General features: G+C 30.0%; 2 protein-coding genes across 2 annotated transcripts in view; both read left to right on the top strand.

The window, feature by feature from the left end:
- LOC102602805 (pentatricopeptide repeat-containing protein At1g74850, chloroplastic) overlaps window positions 1–1,952 on the top strand; it is a 5,735-nt gene extending 3,783 nt beyond the window's left edge. Inside the window, exons 3-4 of the mRNA XM_006344926.2 lie at window positions 177–284; window positions 1,128–1,952. Coding sequence (XP_006344988.1) covers window positions 177–284; window positions 1,128–1,467 — 448 coding nt within the window. The 3' untranslated portion in view covers window positions 1,468–1,952. The remainder of the gene's footprint in view (window positions 1–176; window positions 285–1,127) is intronic.
- A 14,269-nt stretch (window positions 1,953–16,221) lies between these two features.
- Window positions 16,222–17,838, top strand: LOC102602470 (transcription factor MYB1R1-like). Its single transcript, XM_006344925.2, has 3 exons — window positions 16,222–16,676; window positions 16,896–17,104; window positions 17,185–17,838. The coding sequence occupies exons 1-3, from the start codon at window positions 16,355–16,357 to the stop codon at window positions 17,596–17,598; spliced, it is 945 nt and encodes a 314-aa protein (XP_006344987.1). The 5' UTR covers window positions 16,222–16,354; the 3' UTR covers window positions 17,599–17,838.
- The last annotated feature ends 1,360 nt before the right edge of the window (window positions 17,839–19,198 follow it).

Below are 19,198 nucleotides of genomic sequence, written 5' to 3'. Positions count from 1 at the left end.
CCCCCCCCCCCCCCCCCCCCCCCCCCAAAAAAAAAACTCCCCAACTACACACACAACCTGCCCAACTGCCTATAGTACCAAATAATGGCATAACTATTTCCTGGCAGGAGATATTTAAAATGGGTGTATATTACAATAGTTATCTGGTATTTTCTAATCATTCTCTATTGTTTTAGGATGTGGCCTGGTGGTGCATGCACTGCAATATCTGTTTGGCTCAACGATATGGAAGAGTTGTTTCATAAAGGCGAGGAGCTTCCCCAACTGGCTTCTATTGTAGTCGTGTAAGTGTTTTTGCCTCATTGCGTTTTCAGTGATCATCTCTATTTTGTGATGCCATCTACCTATTTACTTTCTGTGTGTCTGGAGGGAGTGGGGGTAGATTGATCAAGCAACGTAACTGCTGGAACCTTCTTTTTGGGTGGATTAAGATAGGTCCTTTTAGTCCCACGCCAGTTATTTGCGTCTTTCTGAAAATTTTGGGAAAGAAGAGCAATAGCTATCACCTAGCAGAGCGAACACATGCTTATTGGTAAACAAGTTCATTATTGTTCATCTGTTTTCATATGTTCCAACATTTAGAAGCGTCAAATGTCATATTGATAATCTAGGAAATATTTCCACTGCCCATTTATGTAATTTTAGTTTCACCACGGGTAAGGGAAGGAAATTTGACCCAGTTAGTAGTTTAGGATTTTTTAAATTTTTTTTAGAGATAATTTAGTAGTTTAGGATTTGTGCAAGATATCCATTTTACAACAAGTTAAGGAGTCAATTACCAAACTCGCATGAAAATTAGATGTTTTGATCCTTGTAAGCCGATTCAGTCATTCTTTTTGGGATGGAGGGAGTACAACAACTACTTACCCAGTGTAATCCCACAAGTCTTAGTTCCAGTGGAATGGAGGGAGTAAAAATAAAAATCTCCTAATATCTCATGTAGCTATTAATTTCGGAGTGTCTGAGTCTTCTTGTCTAACCTGTTTCTCACCTAGCAGTAGTGTCTACATAGCTAAGCAAATACTTAATGGAGGTAGTAATTAACTGTATTTTTAATGTATTTGGTTGTCTTTTTATTTCCCCCCTTCCTTTCAATAAAATTTACATAATTGCTATTTGTGAATCAGACGAGGTCAGACGGAGAAGAGTTCAGTAACTAGGGATTTGCCAGTTGCTAAGGCTGCATATTCTTTTCTAAAGGACACTGTTTCATCATCATTTAGTTTTCCTGGGTGGAATAAGGGGCGGATAGTCTGTCAAAGGACTCAGCTCAAACGTACTTTTTCTAGTGCCGAACCATCCGCAGAAGCTTCAAAAGGTGACAGACTAATTCCTTTAAGTAACTCTCCCATTTCTCTTTTGGGAACACAAACATCCATGAGTGATGCAAAAAGATCAGAAAGTGCGAACGCTGACAGCGAGAGAAGCACCAGACCAGATCCAGAACTCATGGCAAGCAGTGTTTGAACAGATAAATGAGATATTTTAACGTGTTCTGCTTGACGAGTTTGCATTGGGTTTTGACCTACTGAACGAGAACACCAAGTTACCTGGCCCATGCTCTAATTTTGATCTATCTATGGTTTGGCATCACCTCCTTTGATATCAACTGCAGAAAAATGTCAAACAGATGCAATCCCCTTATGAAGCAGCAGAGTGAGTGCTAAAAATTCATGTTGTTTTCGATATTCTGGCACTCATCTAGGGGGACGGGAAACGGGGAATGGAAGAGATGGAAAGCATTAGCTTACACAGGTGGCTTATGTACACATGTATATTGAGTGTGTTCCAATGCTAAAGTCAAAATGATTCTTCTGAGAATTATAGGTTGGATCTACTTCATGCTGCTAATAGTAGTAGTAGATATGGCATTTTTGTGTCCTTTAAATTTGCTGTATTGACACGATGGAACAATATCAATATAGTCATTAGCATACTTCTTTCCAATTTTATAACAACATATCTAGTGAAGTCCCACAAAGTATGGTTTAGGAAAGGTAGAGTGTACGCAGACCTTATCATTATCTCGTGGAAATAGAGGTTGTTATCTCGAAGTTGAATAGTATCTTATTCAGATATGATTATCGCTTTAGGATATGAGCTTTGCCCACTTTAGGTTCTAGACTCTAGCTTTTCCTACCCATAGTATAGAATGGCGGACTTTTCACTTTTGGGCTATCGACTTTTGAGAAGGTTAACTTTTCATCCAATTTACAAAGAGGTTGAGATTAGGTTGGCTTTGTTCTTCAACTTGGTTAAAAGCCAAGTTCATTAATTTACACAAAAAGAAATGAAAAGAAAGCTAAAAGTTTATTATAGCAAAGCACTAAAGTTACTACTTTTGAGTTCTCAACCATTTGATTAAACTGAGTTTCTATCAAAGAAGGCTCTCCTTTTGACATGTTTTGCACAATAGTGTCATATCCACCAAAAATGGTCCAATTCCATATAGAATAGTATGGTGCTCATAAATAAACGTACATAGGAAAAGCCACTTAGTGGAATGCAGCCCTTTTTGTTTGAGTAGTCTAACTTATGTACACCAAATATATATATAAAGAATTTTTACACTATCAAATCACTCAAAAATATTTATCCTCCATTGAGGGAGGGAGGGAGGGAGGGAGGGAGGGAAGAGTTGTATTTGCCGAGGCATCAGGCAAGGTTGGACCGAAATCAACAGAGATTGGTGTTGCGAGGGTGAAACAAAAGTCACTTTGTACCACCTGTTGCACCAAGCCAGACTCGCGATAAAAGCAAAAGAAAAGAAATTATGACTTCACTAACTCTCGTTTGTTTGACCTAATTTAGAGAGGATGAAAAAAGGCATTGGAGGTTCCACTAGACAGCACTTTTTGATGCCTAATATGGAAGAGTGACAACTCTCTCATCTCTTTTGCTTGCTTTCATATAGTGAGTTCCGCAAAAGAACACTTATCATATTTATTGGTACAATAAAGATCATGCACGTCCTTCCACATTTGCATCTTTAATCACTATTACGTACGGACTACAGTCAAAACCTTTTTATAATGACATTATTTGTTTTCATGTTTTTTTACTATTATAGTGAAATATTGTTACAAAAGCATATCATATAGCATCAAACGAAGACTTGGTTAAAAAAAGTCTTACTATTATAGTTATTATTATAAAGAGGTGTAACTGTACAATACTATAATTTAACAAAAACCAAAGAATTGAGGAAACGAAAATTGTGTAGCATTCATGTTGGATTGATTCATATTCATTGGTTCTGTACTAGAGTTGTTATTGATAAGTTTGAGGTTGCTTATGTTATAAGAGTGCAAAAAAGATATTTGTATACACGAACTAATTCTTCTTTTTCGAATGTATATACGGTTTTCGTTGAATCTTTTTGATCACTTTCAAAAACAAATTGGAATTCTGTCTTGACACGATAAATAGTAATGCCCATCTGCTGCCTTGAAATAGATTATTTCTCTGATTTTACATCATATTAATGAACATTTATCATTAACTATGGTTAGATAGTATGTATTGGCAGTTTGGCACTTTAATTTTATAATAGTTACATGACTTGATTTGGTGTGAACACTAGATGCGAGTAAATATTTATTTTATACGAAAATCTGATGACCCAAAATATTTATTTATTATCGTAAATATACTGTACTAAATTATATATTGTGTGAAATTACACACGTACGCATTTAAAAAAGAAAACAGTTGGAAAGTTCCTCCTCATTTTATACTTTGTGATGGCTTAGTTGGTTTCTTCACTATGAAGAAAAATTCTATTGTTCAATAGTCGAAAATAACCCAGATTTTTCTAAAAACTGATTCTATCTTATTCCATTTTATTATTATGAAAAAGTTAGTTGGAATTCTAAAATCACACGCCTAAAATGTATCATATACATTGAAAAAGGAGGACTTTAGGTAAAGAAAAGAAAAGAGTAATACATAAATATACTCTTTAACTTAGCTTCAGCTGATATTTGTTAGGATTTTGCCTTGATTTTCTTACCATAATTTAAAATTTATTTTTCCTTAAAGAAAAGACAAAACATTACCATAAATATTTTTACTTTTCTTGAAAGGAAAATATAATATTCTTTCATATTTGGTTTATTCTTTTCTCTTAGGAAAAAGGTTTTGGAGTAGCTAGTTCTTTTCTAGTAGGAAAGGTTTTAGGACTCTATAAATATAGGTTTGTTTCTTCTAACACAAAACAATAACATCCACAATGTAGTCGTTTAAGACTTTTGTTTATGGGGAGATTTATTCTCTCTAAAGTTTCAATGTTCTTCTTTATATTAGTTTTGATATAATAATATTTTGATTCTTAGTATAAGTTTTTGTTATCTCTCTCGCATGACACCATAATCACCTTCAAAACCCAACAATATTAACGCCCTTCAACTTTAAGTATGCATAAATAAGCACTTAAATTTGAACAAATAAATGCATTTGTCCCACATGGTGTCCTATGTGGTATCCTACATGTATTATACCACATAGGACATGTGTGTCTACTTATTCAATTTATTACAAGTTTAAGTGCATATTTGTACTATCTAACGTTAGAGGGCATGAATGTTAGCTAAAGCCTAATTAAAGTACATATTTATGCATTATGCCAAAAAATAAAATAAAATAAAATCGTGAATCTTCGTAGAGAGTGTAATACTTTTTTCAACTTATAGAATAAGCCTTTGAAAATTGAAATTCTAAAGTTTATCATTCGGTTTAGAGAATAGTCCCATTGACTAAAATACACTCTTTTATATTACTTGCTCTGGTTGATTCAATACATTCTTTAAGAAAATTATAATTAAAGGTGTTTTTTAGTATTAATTGTATTAATTAACATTTTAGAACTTTAAATTTAACAAAAATTACTATTTTATGTAGTAAATTTAATACTTAGGGTAGAAAAGAAAAATATAATTAATTTTTCTTAATTTTGTAAATTAGATAAATAAATTAAAATAATTATTTTAAATAAAGAGTCAAATAATATAAAACCTTGGAAGTATATATACTCCGTACTTCTACTTTTTTATTTTCTTTTGAGAAAATTATAAAAGAGAGAACTGAAACACTATTAAAAGATCAAAAGTCCTCAAATTTACCTCTTCGAAAATATTTCGTAAGAATTTTTATAGAAAGCAAAATTTTCAATGGAATGATGATAATTATGTGGAACCTTGTTTGTGGAATTTTTTATAAAAATTATTTCTATTAGGAGAATATTTTTATTATTATTTTTAAGGAACTTGTGTACTTACAAAAATATTTTTCCAAAAATTTCGACGAATCAAACATGAAAAAATTATATATATATAAATAAAATGTTAATTCACGATCTTATAAAAGGAATTAATAAGGCAGTATCCCTATTTTCTTAGTCCAATGATGTTGACAGGTACTCTCTCTGTCCTTAATTACTTGTCTATTTTTCCTTTTTTAGTTGTCTTTAATTACTTGTTCATTTTGATAAATCAAGAAAGGACAAAATGTACCTATTATACCCTCAATTAATTATTTTGGAAAATGTAAAACTTTTTGAAAATCTTAAGTTTTTAATTCATTCACTTCATAATTAATAGGGATAAATTGGTAAACTCACTGTATCAATAGTTATTTTCTTAATAGGTGTGTCACTTGAAAAGAGAGTATTTAGGATTTAGCAGTTAACATCGAGATCCCAAAAGTCTAAAGTACGGATTTTAAGATGAAATAATTAGTGGATGATAATTAATTACTTTTAGTTATTAAAGTGGTCCATAATTGTAGTGCGTATCTTTTTAAAGATTATTTGGCTGAAGCTACTCTTAGAATTTGTCTAAGGAAGACAAAGTCACACAAGCATCATGGGCGGATCCAGAGTTTATAGTTGTTCGGTCTCAAATTATATGTTGTGGTTTTTATTTATACGTTTTTCAAATATTTAATTATCTTATACTTTCTTTCTCTCATATTAATTGTTTACCTACTCTTTTATACGTTCTTTAAACGCTATTTACTAAGGGTAAATGAAAAAAAAAAAGTTAATTAATTTTATTTTGAATTTTTAAAATATAAATATTTGAAACAAATATTTTTTAAAAATCACGATAGATATCTTAAAACAATTTAGACAAGAACAAAAATAACTTAAAACAATTTAGACAAGAACAAAAATATGACAACTTGATTATAACTAAACAGTTACCTCGTTACTGATAGTTTAAACCTCGTATTATTGATTCTTGTTTGCTTGATTGAAGAACCTATATATATTTTCTGTTTGATGATCATTTAACTTTGTGACCTTTAAAGATTTATCTGTTCCCTTTCATTGAATTAAATAAAAAATAACATGTTACTTTTATGTCGATTGTGAAAATCAATTCGAGGAGCTCTCTGCACGTTAAACAAGAAAAAAAAATCAGATTTTCTTAATGATAAATATTCATTATATATGGTGGTCCAGGAAAATAAAACAAGGGGAAAATAATATAATTGGCCGTAAAGATTAAATATTTTAAATTTAAATTATATGGATCGTCAATTTAAGAAAAGTTTAGTATCAATTGAGTCCACTTGTTTTATTTTATTATTGTCTTAAAATTTTTACCGATAAATATTTTCTTACACTACTGGTATATTTTACTTAAAATTTAATGTTTCTATTTGGAAAATGTCGTTGTGTCAAAACCAGATCAACGACAAAAACAAAGATTAGGAGGAAATCTTCGTGTAGCTTTGGACTAAAAAGAGATTAATGGGATAACCAAATCGAAGTTATTTAATTTGGAGTTTGGTTGGAAATTATTAATTAGTGGCCAAGCTACTTGGAGCTTGCTCTAATTTAAATCAAAAGTTAAATAATCCAACTTCAATAGTTTAATCACATTTTCCACTAAACAAGCTCACATGAAAAACGTATGGTGGGGATCAAATTCTCACTGAAAAACTTTATGTTTTTTCGTGTAAAAACGCTACCTTCTCTAGTTTATATTAAGTGAATTGTTGGGTACGACACAATACTTTTAAAAAAAAATATTTAAGAACAAAAATCAAAGATTACTTTCCACTATTATCCTTTTGATTATTCCTAAACTATTATTCAAGAAAATTTTAAGTAGCTAAGAACCTCATTAAAAATAAGGATAAATATGGGGAAAAAAGGTTCCAATAATTTTCTTTTTGAGTTTTGCAATTTACTTATTTTAAACTACAAAAAAAAATCTTTATAATTCACTTAACATAAATCAGATTTCAGAAGCAGTATTTTTTTTTTCTTTTTCACTAATTTAATCAAAATATCTATAGCTACTCAAATAATTTTTAGTAGCGACAAAAATGCAAAAGATATATATGTCGTCTTATTAATTATTTTGTGTTGGCAGGGCCTTAATTTCAATTATAAATCTCTTATCATAATTAAGTGATTTCACTACCCCCCATCTTTATTAAAAGACGATCTTTAATTATTATATTATTGATAGAGAGAAGGATAAATTAAACTTCTACTTTATACATGTCAAATTGGAGACCTATAACTGAAGAAGCCACTTCTGTTCCATTTTATTATTAAGCTAAATAAATAAATAAAGGTACACGCCAAAACGAAAAGAATAAAATATTGACAAATTATTAACATGCCAAATTGTCAACATGTAATATTTTGTTAGGGGATAAAAGGTATTTTTGATAAAGATTGAAGGTCCTTTCTAGATTGAATAGGTAGCTAGAAAATAAGTAAACATTATCTTGAATCAAATAATTGAGAGGAGACATATCCATACCATTACTTGTTGTAAAGCTTTGTTTTATTATCATATTCTAAGATAGTATAGTGACCTAAATAGCCATGTTTACTTGACAAGTGTGCCACTCACATTATTCAAGGATTTAGAATTTAAATTTTAAAGATTGAACTTTTATGTTTCTTATGACTGATTTGTAATTTTTGAAATTATGAGTTCAGTTACATTTTTTTTTATTATTAGTAATTTCTCATTCTCTCTGTATATGTTCACTATTAAAGATAGAGGTTTTGCTTATTTATTTCACATCCAATTAATTTATAGGGATTATGATTATTATACACGATACAAATATGGGTGGTTGTGATGGAATCAAATCATGTTTACATTGAATTATTGATCTATCTTTTAAAATATGGAAAAACTATCATCTTAAGTAGAGTCAACATCAATCCTCAAAAAACGATAAGCCTTAATTTTCAAATGGTAGGTAATCCAATTAATTACTCCCTCTGTTCCTTTTTAGTACATTATCATAGTTTTTTTTTAGAGTCGAATATATGGATTTTGATTAACATTTTAAGATGTATTCTTTCATCGTATTGATATGAAAAAAGTTGCAATTTATAATATTTTTCGTATAGTTTTTGAGTATCTAAAAAAAAATTATTTTAAAATATCGAATGAATGTAATCTAATTTAGCTTTGAATCTTAGTGATATTGATTTTTTTAAAAACGAAACATGACAACTAAAAAAAAACAGAAAGAATACCATTTTTCTACAAAAGCTATTGTACAAATTTTTGTCATTTTAAAAATTATTCAACTTACAAGTTTTCCCGCGAAACTCGATAAAATCATCCAACTTAATACGAGTTTCTACAAAAGTTACTAAGACTAATTCTTGTCATTTTAATTAAAACCAATGAACTTATAGGAAAAAAATTATGAATATTTAATCTGAAATACTCCTCAAACCAATGTTGTCAAAAAATTATTACTAATATTTATAATTCAGACTTCATAAACTTAAAAAAAAGTATAATTTGAATCTACCTCTGAATGCAAGAAATAACAGTTTTCAGCTAACCTCGTTATAAAAAAAATCATGAATTTAAAATTAATATAAAAATAACTATTCTCAGTCACCCTGATTAATATTAAAATATTGTTGTATAGACTATAGTGCATCTCGTTTTGCAAAAGTTTTACATAAATCCATCAATCTTGTTTTGAAAAGTTAGTGGGAAGTCTAGAATGATTAGTCTAAAATGCATTATTATAGATTACTATAAAAGAAGGAAATTAGGTCAAAGAGGGAGAAGAAAAGTATATAGTAATAGTAATTAGTAGCTTCAATGATAATATCAACTCCCAAAAGCAAAGCGACAAAAGAGTTACTTTGACCACACAGTTCACATGAAAACTTTGTCTTAAATTAATTATAATAGGATAATCCCATTCACAAAAATACACGAAAATAATCCAGCAAATCACGCGCCGTTGTCTTCTTACATATTCAAATAGCTGAACTTAATAACTTTTATTCAAATCTTATATTTATATAAAAAGAAAATTATTACCTATATATTTGAAGATCGAACGCAACTATTAACATCTAAAATTATCGTTCTAAATTTTAGAACCCATAAAATTGAAAATTCAAACTTAACCTATGAGGTCTCCTCTAATGTTATACACATGGAAATTTTTTTCAAAAGAAATATTCTCTTAGCCCATTCATACAAGAAGATTAGGATGACCATCGATATCCCCGATAGGTCAAAGTACAAATTATAGACTTATTAAAGTGATTAATAGTTGTAGTGCGTATCACTAATTAAGATTATACGCTGAAACTAGTGTCTGTTTAAGGAAGACAAAAAACATAATGAGCGGATCAATGAGTTTATAATTGACAACTTGGTTATATTTAAGGATTTACTTACCTCCTTAATTAATCAAACCTACGAAGAGGAAATCAAACCTCGTATTCTTTAATCTTGATTCTCGTTAATTAATTATAGTTGCTTCACTTATAGAGCCTAATTTTGTGGGATAAACTAAGCTTAATGACCTTTAGAGCTTCCAAAAGATCAAATAACACAGTACTAATTGTTTAATTGGAATATGTTTAGTGTTTTCGAGGATGAAAACCAAGAACTTCAACTCGAATGATCATTGCACAATTAACAAAGTTATTTTCTGCTAAAAGTAAAAAATGATACTTAAATTTTTAATCCATATTAAATTTAGCTCCTAACCTAGTGAGATTTCTGTAAAGACCTATAGTATATATATGTTCTTGTCATAAAAGTAGGTTTTATGTTAGGAAAAGTGAATCCTACCCAAAAAATATTCACATACGAGTATTATTTTTATTTTATTTAAAAAAAAGAAAGAAATTCATGTGATCATTTTTTTTAAAAAAAGAAGAAATTCATGTGATCACTTAGATAGCGTGTCATAAAAGACTAAAGAGTTATAATAATTGATAGGAAAATAAAATCCCACGACATTGAAAAAACCTTCTTATTATATGAACGGGCAGAACTAAAAGTCTAGATATAAATTCGATCTAATTCAATAACTTTTGCACAGACAATATATTTGTAGTCAAAAGTTTAATTTCCTTAATATGTATAAATATATTAAATTTGGAATTCAATTACTAACACTTGAAATTTTCTTATAAAATTTAAAATTCATAAAATTAAATTTTAATTCCGCTCCTGATTATATAGATAGATTTTTTCAAATAAAATTAAATTTTGATTCCGCTGCTCCTGATTACATAAATAGGTTTTTTCAAATGGTAGAGTGTTAAAGTCATAAAGTGAATTTGGACACCCACCACTTACCCTTACCCTTACATTTTATTTTCAAAAAAGATCCCACTTTTAATTGCTCCTTATTTTTATGTGTACGGACACATCTTATGATTTGACCCCAAAAAATGAAAAAGAAAATATAGAATCTCCATAGCTGCCTCCCAATATTTTTATGTGAATATGCTTAAACCGACGGCTTAAATATAATTTCACGAAAATATGTTACTAAAAAGAAGATATATAAAATTCTTCAATTTGATTTTTGGTTTTCTATTTTCTTCTTGGTTGAACAAAAAGTTGCTCAATATTATAATGGTTGAAGGATCATATTATTTATTGTATTAGATAGGAAAATAATTAATAATCACTTTCACATTGTCATATCAAATAAAAATAAAGTTTTGTAAATTATATTGTGTAAGTTAAATGTTTAAAAATAAAGATAAGGAAGAGATTACAACGACAACAAAATCTTTGTAGTTAAATGTAGAATTAGGTTTGGAAGCTGTTAAAGTTGTGGAGCCATTAATTATTAAACCCATGACATTCAACTGTGATTAAATTTTTTTACTCACGTTCTATGTTTACACTAAATCATATTAATTGATAAGATCATAACATATTACTTTTTTTGTCAATTTTTACTTGTTTACTATACTATTTTGAGATGTCCAACAATATTTATTCAGTTTATAAAACTAATGAATAATTTATTGTACCTATTTTACCCTTGCTATTAAATACTATTCATTTTTTAATATTTAGACAACTTATATTAAATAAGGGTGATTTTGATAAAATTATCATATTGTACCTATATAGTGCTTAGTTGTATGCATATAAAAACACATACAGTAGTATATGTTCACGTGAAAATAAACATTTGTAAATTGTGCTATGCTATATATTGTCCATTTCTTTTGTTTGAGAAATCATCTGTCACTACAAAAACTCATATAATTAAGGGTAATTAAGTGGATTATCGTGTTGGTAGGCCATTGTACTTATTAATCTTTCATCATTTTGTGGTCTGCATCAATCTTTAATCCCAGTCCCCTCATGATTTAATAAAAAAATTAAAAAAAGGAAACTTCTATTTTTACACATGTCAATTTTTATATTCAATATATCTATGAATAAAGTTTAATGAATTTGTTAGATGATATTATAATGTCGACGTAAACCATGTCATGCTAGGAAATATTATTATTGTCATATATATCAAATAAAAAATCGAGGGAGTTACTCGTATATAAAATAGGACAATTTGATGCACAAAATATTTCATGTTAGTAAAGTTCAGGGAATGCTCGTAGTTACAACTTACACCTCAAGGAGTGTGATGTACACAATTTATCCAAGTGTATTGGTGGTTATTTTCACGACTCGAACATGTGATATAAATCATATAGAGATAATTTTATTGTTGCTCCAAATTATTGTACGTCAAATAGTAGAAACAAAATGGTCTTTTGTTAAAGAATTAGATGATTAATAATGAGTAAATAAATCTCAAATGGGGTAAGATGATAATTAGGTAGGGGGTATATTGTGGTTGCTAATAAAGATTAATGGCACTTTCAGATAAAAATAGTTATCTTAAAATCAAGTACATTATCTTGAATAATTTTTATTTTTTTTCATTCAAATAATTGTGAAATTAAAGGACATACCCATCCATTAGTTGTATTCTAGTACTAAAGATAATTTCGAGATCTGTTATTTACAATAATAAGGCATCTTACTAATATCGTACTTAATTAAATATGATTAGTAGACAAGTTTGTCAGTTAATCAATAGGCTAAGCATTTCTTTTTCACGTGATCCTTTATTGTTTTTCCCATCAACTTGTGCCTATAATTTTGATAATTATAAGTTAACCGTACAATTTTGAATGTTGTGAAGGAAACTTAATCATGTTAATATTGAATTATTGATCTACGTTTAGTACACTACATATTATCTTAAGTTGGAACGACCTTTTTGTATTACAAAAATGAAGACAATGTTATAATTTGGTAGGTGGACCTGTTTAATTGAATCTTTGACATTTTTAAAACAAAATCATTCATGACTAATCATAAACCATTACCAAAAAGAAAAAAATACTTGTTGAAAAAAAACAATTTATTTTTATTATGCAACAAACTTTTATTAATATTACTAGACTGTAGTATGAACATATATGTTCTTCTAGAGTTGTGTTAACTTTATAGCTAATGTGGCATGAGTTTGAATCAATTATGCTTTAGTGCGAATATTGAACATTGGATGAGGAAAAATAAAGAGACAAATGTTTAATATATTGACAGTCTCACAAACTTGTTGACAAATTTCATTTATATATTTAAACTATTGTTTGTTATATTTGAGCACTCGACATAATAAAATATTTCTATTCTATTAGATGGAGTATATTTTATTTGAATCTTGAGTGTGTTTTCAAATATATTATACTGATAAGTTAATCAATTGAAATATGTCACATTCTTTAATTATAATTTATATGTATTAGTCACAATAAGTCATAGAACCTCAGACTTGTTTCAATTGAGGCTAATGTGTATAATTAAAGAAAATATCATATTTTATATGGTCAATATATCCACGTAATTGACACTTAAGAACAAACACAAATTTATTATTTTACAAATTTTGAATGAAAAAAGTCAAATAAAAACACTTTATTATATATTCAGATGCTCAGTTAAAATAAATCATAGCTCAATATCAAAGTTAAATTTACCAACAAATTTGACGGCTATCATTGTATTAAGCCAGTTATACGTAATCATTCATCACTCATTTTGTTTAATTGAAAATTCGAAATACTTTAGCGAATATTACAAGAATTAAAATCGAGATTAGAAAATAATATAGGAACGATAAGTATTTCCTTAATTTTAACATAACGTAAGAAAAGATAATAGATATTTCAACTAAAAAGCCTAGAAAAAAGGGACACTTTACCCTGTTTGGTAATAGTCAAACCAGTTCCTTCCTGATGTTTAATGGTCATCGCACTGATAATGATAATGATGCATTTAATTATCAAAATCTTCATTTTTTAAAATATTTTTAAAAATAAACCTAAAGTATTTAGAAATTACACCAATAGTAATAACAAAACATATTTAAGAATGGAAAAATCTTTTTGGCCAGAATTTGGTGAATGATTTTTTATTTATGTTATTTTACCTTTTTAAATATTTTTATCCTTTTAACTTTAATACCTTTTAATTAATAGATGGAAAAAAAGATTAGTTATTTTAAATAAAAAAATATCATAGTTTTTAAATTTCTGACCAAATTCTGGCCAAAAAGATTTTTCCATTCTTAAAATATGTTTTGTTATTACTATTGGTGTAATTTCTAAATACTTTAGGTTTATTTTAAAAATATTTTTTTAAAAAATAAACCTAAAAGTATTTAGAAATTACACCAATAGTAATAACAAAACATATTTAAGAATGGAAAAATCTTTTTTGGCCAGAATTTGGTGAATGATTTTTTATTTATGTTATTTTACCTTTTTTAAATATTTTTATCCTTTTAACTTTAATACCTTTTAATTAATAGATGGAAAAAAAGATTAGTTTATTTTAAAATAAAAAAAATATCATAGTTTTTTAAATTTTCTGACCAAATTCTGGCCAAATTTTCTGGTCAATATTATAGTTATGTATTGGCTCTCCAAAAAGTATTACAAAAAAGTTAAGAGAAAAAATGTGAAAATAATTTAACATATTTCAATCGAAGACAAACTGTCCAATTTCACAAATTCTAGTAATACTATCCGTATTTAAAAACTAAAGGGAAATTTGCCTCATTCATTCCTCAAATATCAATAAATTCTAATTTTTGGCCTTTGAAATTTTTAATTTAATATATTTAATCTTCCATTAACTAGAATGTACAATTTTATATCTTTGTTTATGAAATTTAAAAAATTATTGAATTATTAACTTTTTGTCATGACCCAGACCGTCGTGATTGACACCCACACTAACCCTCCGATAGGAGAACCATTACTACAACCCAGACTAAACAACTTAACCAAAAACTATGCATTTAAAGATACGGAAACAAGTTTAAATGACCAAAAGAAATACGGAGTTCCCATAAACTCCAAAGGTTTAAACAAACTAGCCAAACTAATGCGGAAGAACAACCCCTAGAACCTGAAAGTCAATGTAACGAAACTCTACTAACGACAAGTCTAAGAACAAGGGGCATAACCCCGAAACTAAACAAACACCTTAAACAAATAGTTCGAGTCTGAAAAGAGTGGACTTAAACAAGAAAGATCCATGGCAGCCCTTGAATCCGATCACGCTCAATAGTCACCTAGCTGAGGTCTATCAATAGCCGCCTGAAGATGCCATGTACTCAACAAAGAACAAGCAAGTAGCAGTATCAGTACACAACCACAGTGTATTGGTAGGATCACACGGCAATCCCAATAAGTGAAACACATGCAAGTAACCACAACATTATAAAACAGGCATTCACCAAACATATACAATATTAGTCTTTTCAGGATCAATGTAGCATTCCACGTTCTCAATAGTACCCATTGGTTACCATTTTAGAGCAACAAACAGTCTTTCAACCTCAATCACCGCTAGATATAAACGTAATCAACACAAGTAGATACACAATACAATTCAATGGTCCTCTCATGGAACCCAATTCAATGGTCCTCTCATGAAACCCAAACCCAAACAATTTTCTCCTTCTGCTTATGCGTCTTCTTCTTTTAAAAAAAAAAAAAAAAAATCAAAAACTTTTAGTTTTCTCCCAACAAGAGAAAAATTGTTTCCGCTTCTATTTAAAAGCATTTTAGTGATTAGTCAAACAATTTTTTTTCCTTCAAAATAAGTGATTTTGACCTTACAACAACAATGTCAAACAAGTTCTAACAATACAATACAACGATAGCAACATCCAAACAAGGTGTAAAGGGTATTTTTTTTTGTTAATACGTGCTTCTCACAATTATAATAATGTATTTTTATATATATGTATGTATGTATGTATGTATGTATGTAATCTCCTCCTCCTTTTGTATGCTCAGTGCTTTTGGTTCTTCGTTTAATCTTGCCTCTTGGTTGAATTTGTTTCTTTTTTGTGTATCTTTGTTATGTTTTCGTATTTGAGCTAACTGAATTTGGAAGGTTTTGTTTTTTTGGGGGCTAAAGTCACCGCTTTAGTGTCTCTAAGGTTGAGCCGCCCTCGCTCGAAACCAGTATGTTGAGAGACGTGAGACTTGCAATAAAAACAGACAAAAAAATGTAAAAAGATGAGATGAGACTATTTTTTATCAGCCATTTCAATTTTAAATATAAAAATATCTTTGAAATTTTGAATAAGTCGATCATGTTTTAGTGTATGAAAAATCTTTATTAGAGGTATTATTATGAATAAACTTGCTATAGCGTAAATATAAATTAATTTAATTTTGAGATAAATACAAACATCGAACCGAACCGAACCGAACCGTATAAATAAAAAAAATAGAAGAATCGGATAAACCGTCCGTCATATGGTGTCCACGTTGTTATCTGAGATGATAAAGTTACAGTTAAGCACATGCATTTTCCTTTATTTACCCATCACACCTGTCTCCCACTCTCTATATATTTTCTTATCTCCATTCACCACACGCCTCTCTTAGCTCCCCTCCCTAAGCCATCTTGTCTTCTATATATATACATAAATTATCTCTATATGCATAGTCTTCTCCATTTAGCTCGAATAAATTCCTGATTCTGCGAGAATGATGATGATGTCGAGTTGCTGTTCACAGTCGGGAAACGACGGCCACAACTCTTTCACGTGCGCCGGCGATGTGTCTGTCGGCGGCGGCGTAGGAGGAGGAGAGATCATGCTGTTTGGCGTGAGGATGAAGGTAGACCCTATGAGGAAGAGCGTGAGTTTGAACAATCTGTCTCAGTATGAGCAGCCTAATTCTAATGATAATAATAATAGCAACAGCGGAAATAACAATGACTCTTCTAAAGTTGCCGCCGACGAGGGTTATGCTTCTGCCGACGACGCTGTTCCTCACCACTCCGGCAGTGGCCGTGAGCGTAAGCGAGGTTAGATCTCTGTCTTTTTCTTTTTTTTTTGTCTTTGCCCTGAATCATTGAAAGTTACTCTTGTTTTCCGGTCATCTCTGGTTGTTAATTGTATTCGAATTTCTACTGTCTTTTCATTGTTTTACAAGTCAACGTGTTAATCGATCATCTATCCTCTCCTTTTGTTTTCTTTAGTCTCTGGATTTCAATTAGTAATGATTTTTGTGTTATGAATTTTAGGAATTCCATGGACGGAGGAAGAGCACAAGCTATTCCTTTTGGGATTGCAGAAAGTGGGAAAAGGAGACTGGAGAGGAATCTCTAGAAACTTCGTCAAAACTCGCACACCGACACAGGTCGCAAGTCATGCTCAGAAATACTTCCTCCGGCGAACTAACCTCAATCGCCGGCGCCGCCGTTCTAGCCTCTTCGATATCACTACCGACTCGGTATTTCACTCAATCCTAAATTTCATTGATTAATTTGCTTGCCTTTTAGTTACTAAAATTTTCCTCTATATGACAAACAGGTATCTGTACTACCGACAGAAGAAACGAAAAACCGGCAACAACACTCCATTCCATCATTGCGTCATGTAGAATCATCCAAAATGAATGCATTTCAGGTGACATCTATGCCAGTAAATTTTGGGCCTGTTATGTTGCCAGCAGAAATTGAGAAGCCAATCCTTAGGCAAGGAAGTCAAAGTTATTATTATAATGGATCATCATCGATATTCCTCCGGCCGGCTCCTGTTGTTGTTCCAATCTCTAATTCATCAAGAATAGCTGACTTTAACTTGAATCAAAGCTCAGCAATGGAGACATCTTCGTTATCGTTGACATTGTCCTTGTCATCACCATCATCATCGTCTACTAGGCACTCAGGATTCCAAGTGATGTCTAGTTTTAATAATGGAGAGAGCATCATCAGTGTGGCGTGACATACCAGAATCTCTATTATTAAATTAAAATAACAGTAGTAACTAAAACATAGAAAAGGCAAATGGGAGTTCTATTATTAGTGGAGTAATATGTATGGTCCTTCTGTTTTGTACAGACCAGAAATATGTGCCTTACTGTACCTGTTTTATGCCTTTACAAATATTATGTTAGTGTCTTCTTTATTTGTTTTGTAGTTGGAGATAAAAATTAACAATGAATAATATTGGACTTTGTGCTTCTTTCTTGTTGCTAGTTGAGTAAAATATCAATGGACAGAGTATAGTGGTGTCCATTACTTGTTGAATGTGTAACAATGTTGTGGTTTTCCATTAAAAAGCAGAATCCATCAATGTTTTGTTTGGTTAATGAATGTGGATTGAGCTTGTTCCTCATTCATTGTTTGTACTGACAATAAGCGAGTGGTAGGGCCATTAATGTCTGTCTACTCATGTGATGTTGTTATCCAGAATCCTGGTTGAGTCAGGATATCTTCTTCATGTGGTACATTTTCTATTACTATCATATTCCATTGATTGAACTTAAATGGTATACCAACGTGGACACCATTTATTTTTCCTTGTTTTCAATCTTTTTGAATATCTGTGGTGTTTGGGCCTCTACTTGAATAGATGAGAAAAAAAATAATCTAGTAAGCAAAATTGAACTTGAAATTTCATGATTGATAATCACTAGGCCGCACCTTGGATACTTCATGGATCATTCAATCTTGACATTCTCAAATCGAGCTCAACCCGCCCATTTGACATACTATATTGAACATTACGAAATAGCATCAGCTTCAAGCAACATTAAATGGACATGAACAGTAGTAGATGTCTTTCCTTTTTACAGTAGTAATGTTTTTCCGCTAACATTAGCCATGAAGATCACTGTTAAATTAAAATTGTCTTTGGTGGCCGCACATCGCCACGATTTGCATACAGACCTGAAATTTAAATAGTCTTCAATCAAGTTCAACCGTCTACCTATGAGGAACAGCATATCATAATCAAGTTGTGACCAAATAGCCATCTTTTATTTCTTTGCGTTGTAAAAAAATGGGAGCTAAGCCTCCTTATATATATACTCCTATTAATAAAATCCCTAGTATGGTCGGATTTGGATTCGAACGAGAAAATCAACTAACCCTCGGAATCCAATTTCTGTTGGTTATTTAGCTTGATATAAGGTTTTCCTATAATACCTTTTATGCGTTATAAAGTATGATTTTAACTATTAGTCAAATCTTTCTATAACGGTCATTTGTTATAACACATTTTACGATTAGCTCTTAATATGTTTTTTTTTTTAGTTTTCTATAACAATATTTTTACTTGTAATAACAATGACATTTATTGTAACAATATTCTTGGTAAAATTACCTTTTTATAGCCTTCATACTTACATATTGTGTAGTAATATTTCGTAAAAAATCATATATTAAAATATTTATATTAAAATCATCAATTATGTCATGGAAAATTAATTTTGAATACATCAAATTGATATCAAATACATCTACTCATTATTTGTTCATTATACACACCAATGTAGCTGTCTGCGCATGTTTCATAGTTCAATTCCCCCCCCCCCCCCCAC

Source organism: Solanum tuberosum, unplaced genomic scaffold, assembly GCF_000226075.1.
Source record: "Solanum tuberosum cultivar DM 1-3 516 R44 unplaced genomic scaffold, SolTub_3.0 scf00062, whole genome shotgun sequence".
Classification (NCBI taxonomy): Eukaryota; Viridiplantae; Streptophyta; class Magnoliopsida; order Solanales; family Solanaceae; genus Solanum; species Solanum tuberosum.
Note: the sequence above shows the minus strand (reverse complement) of the source record. Positions and strands in the feature narration are given on the sequence as shown.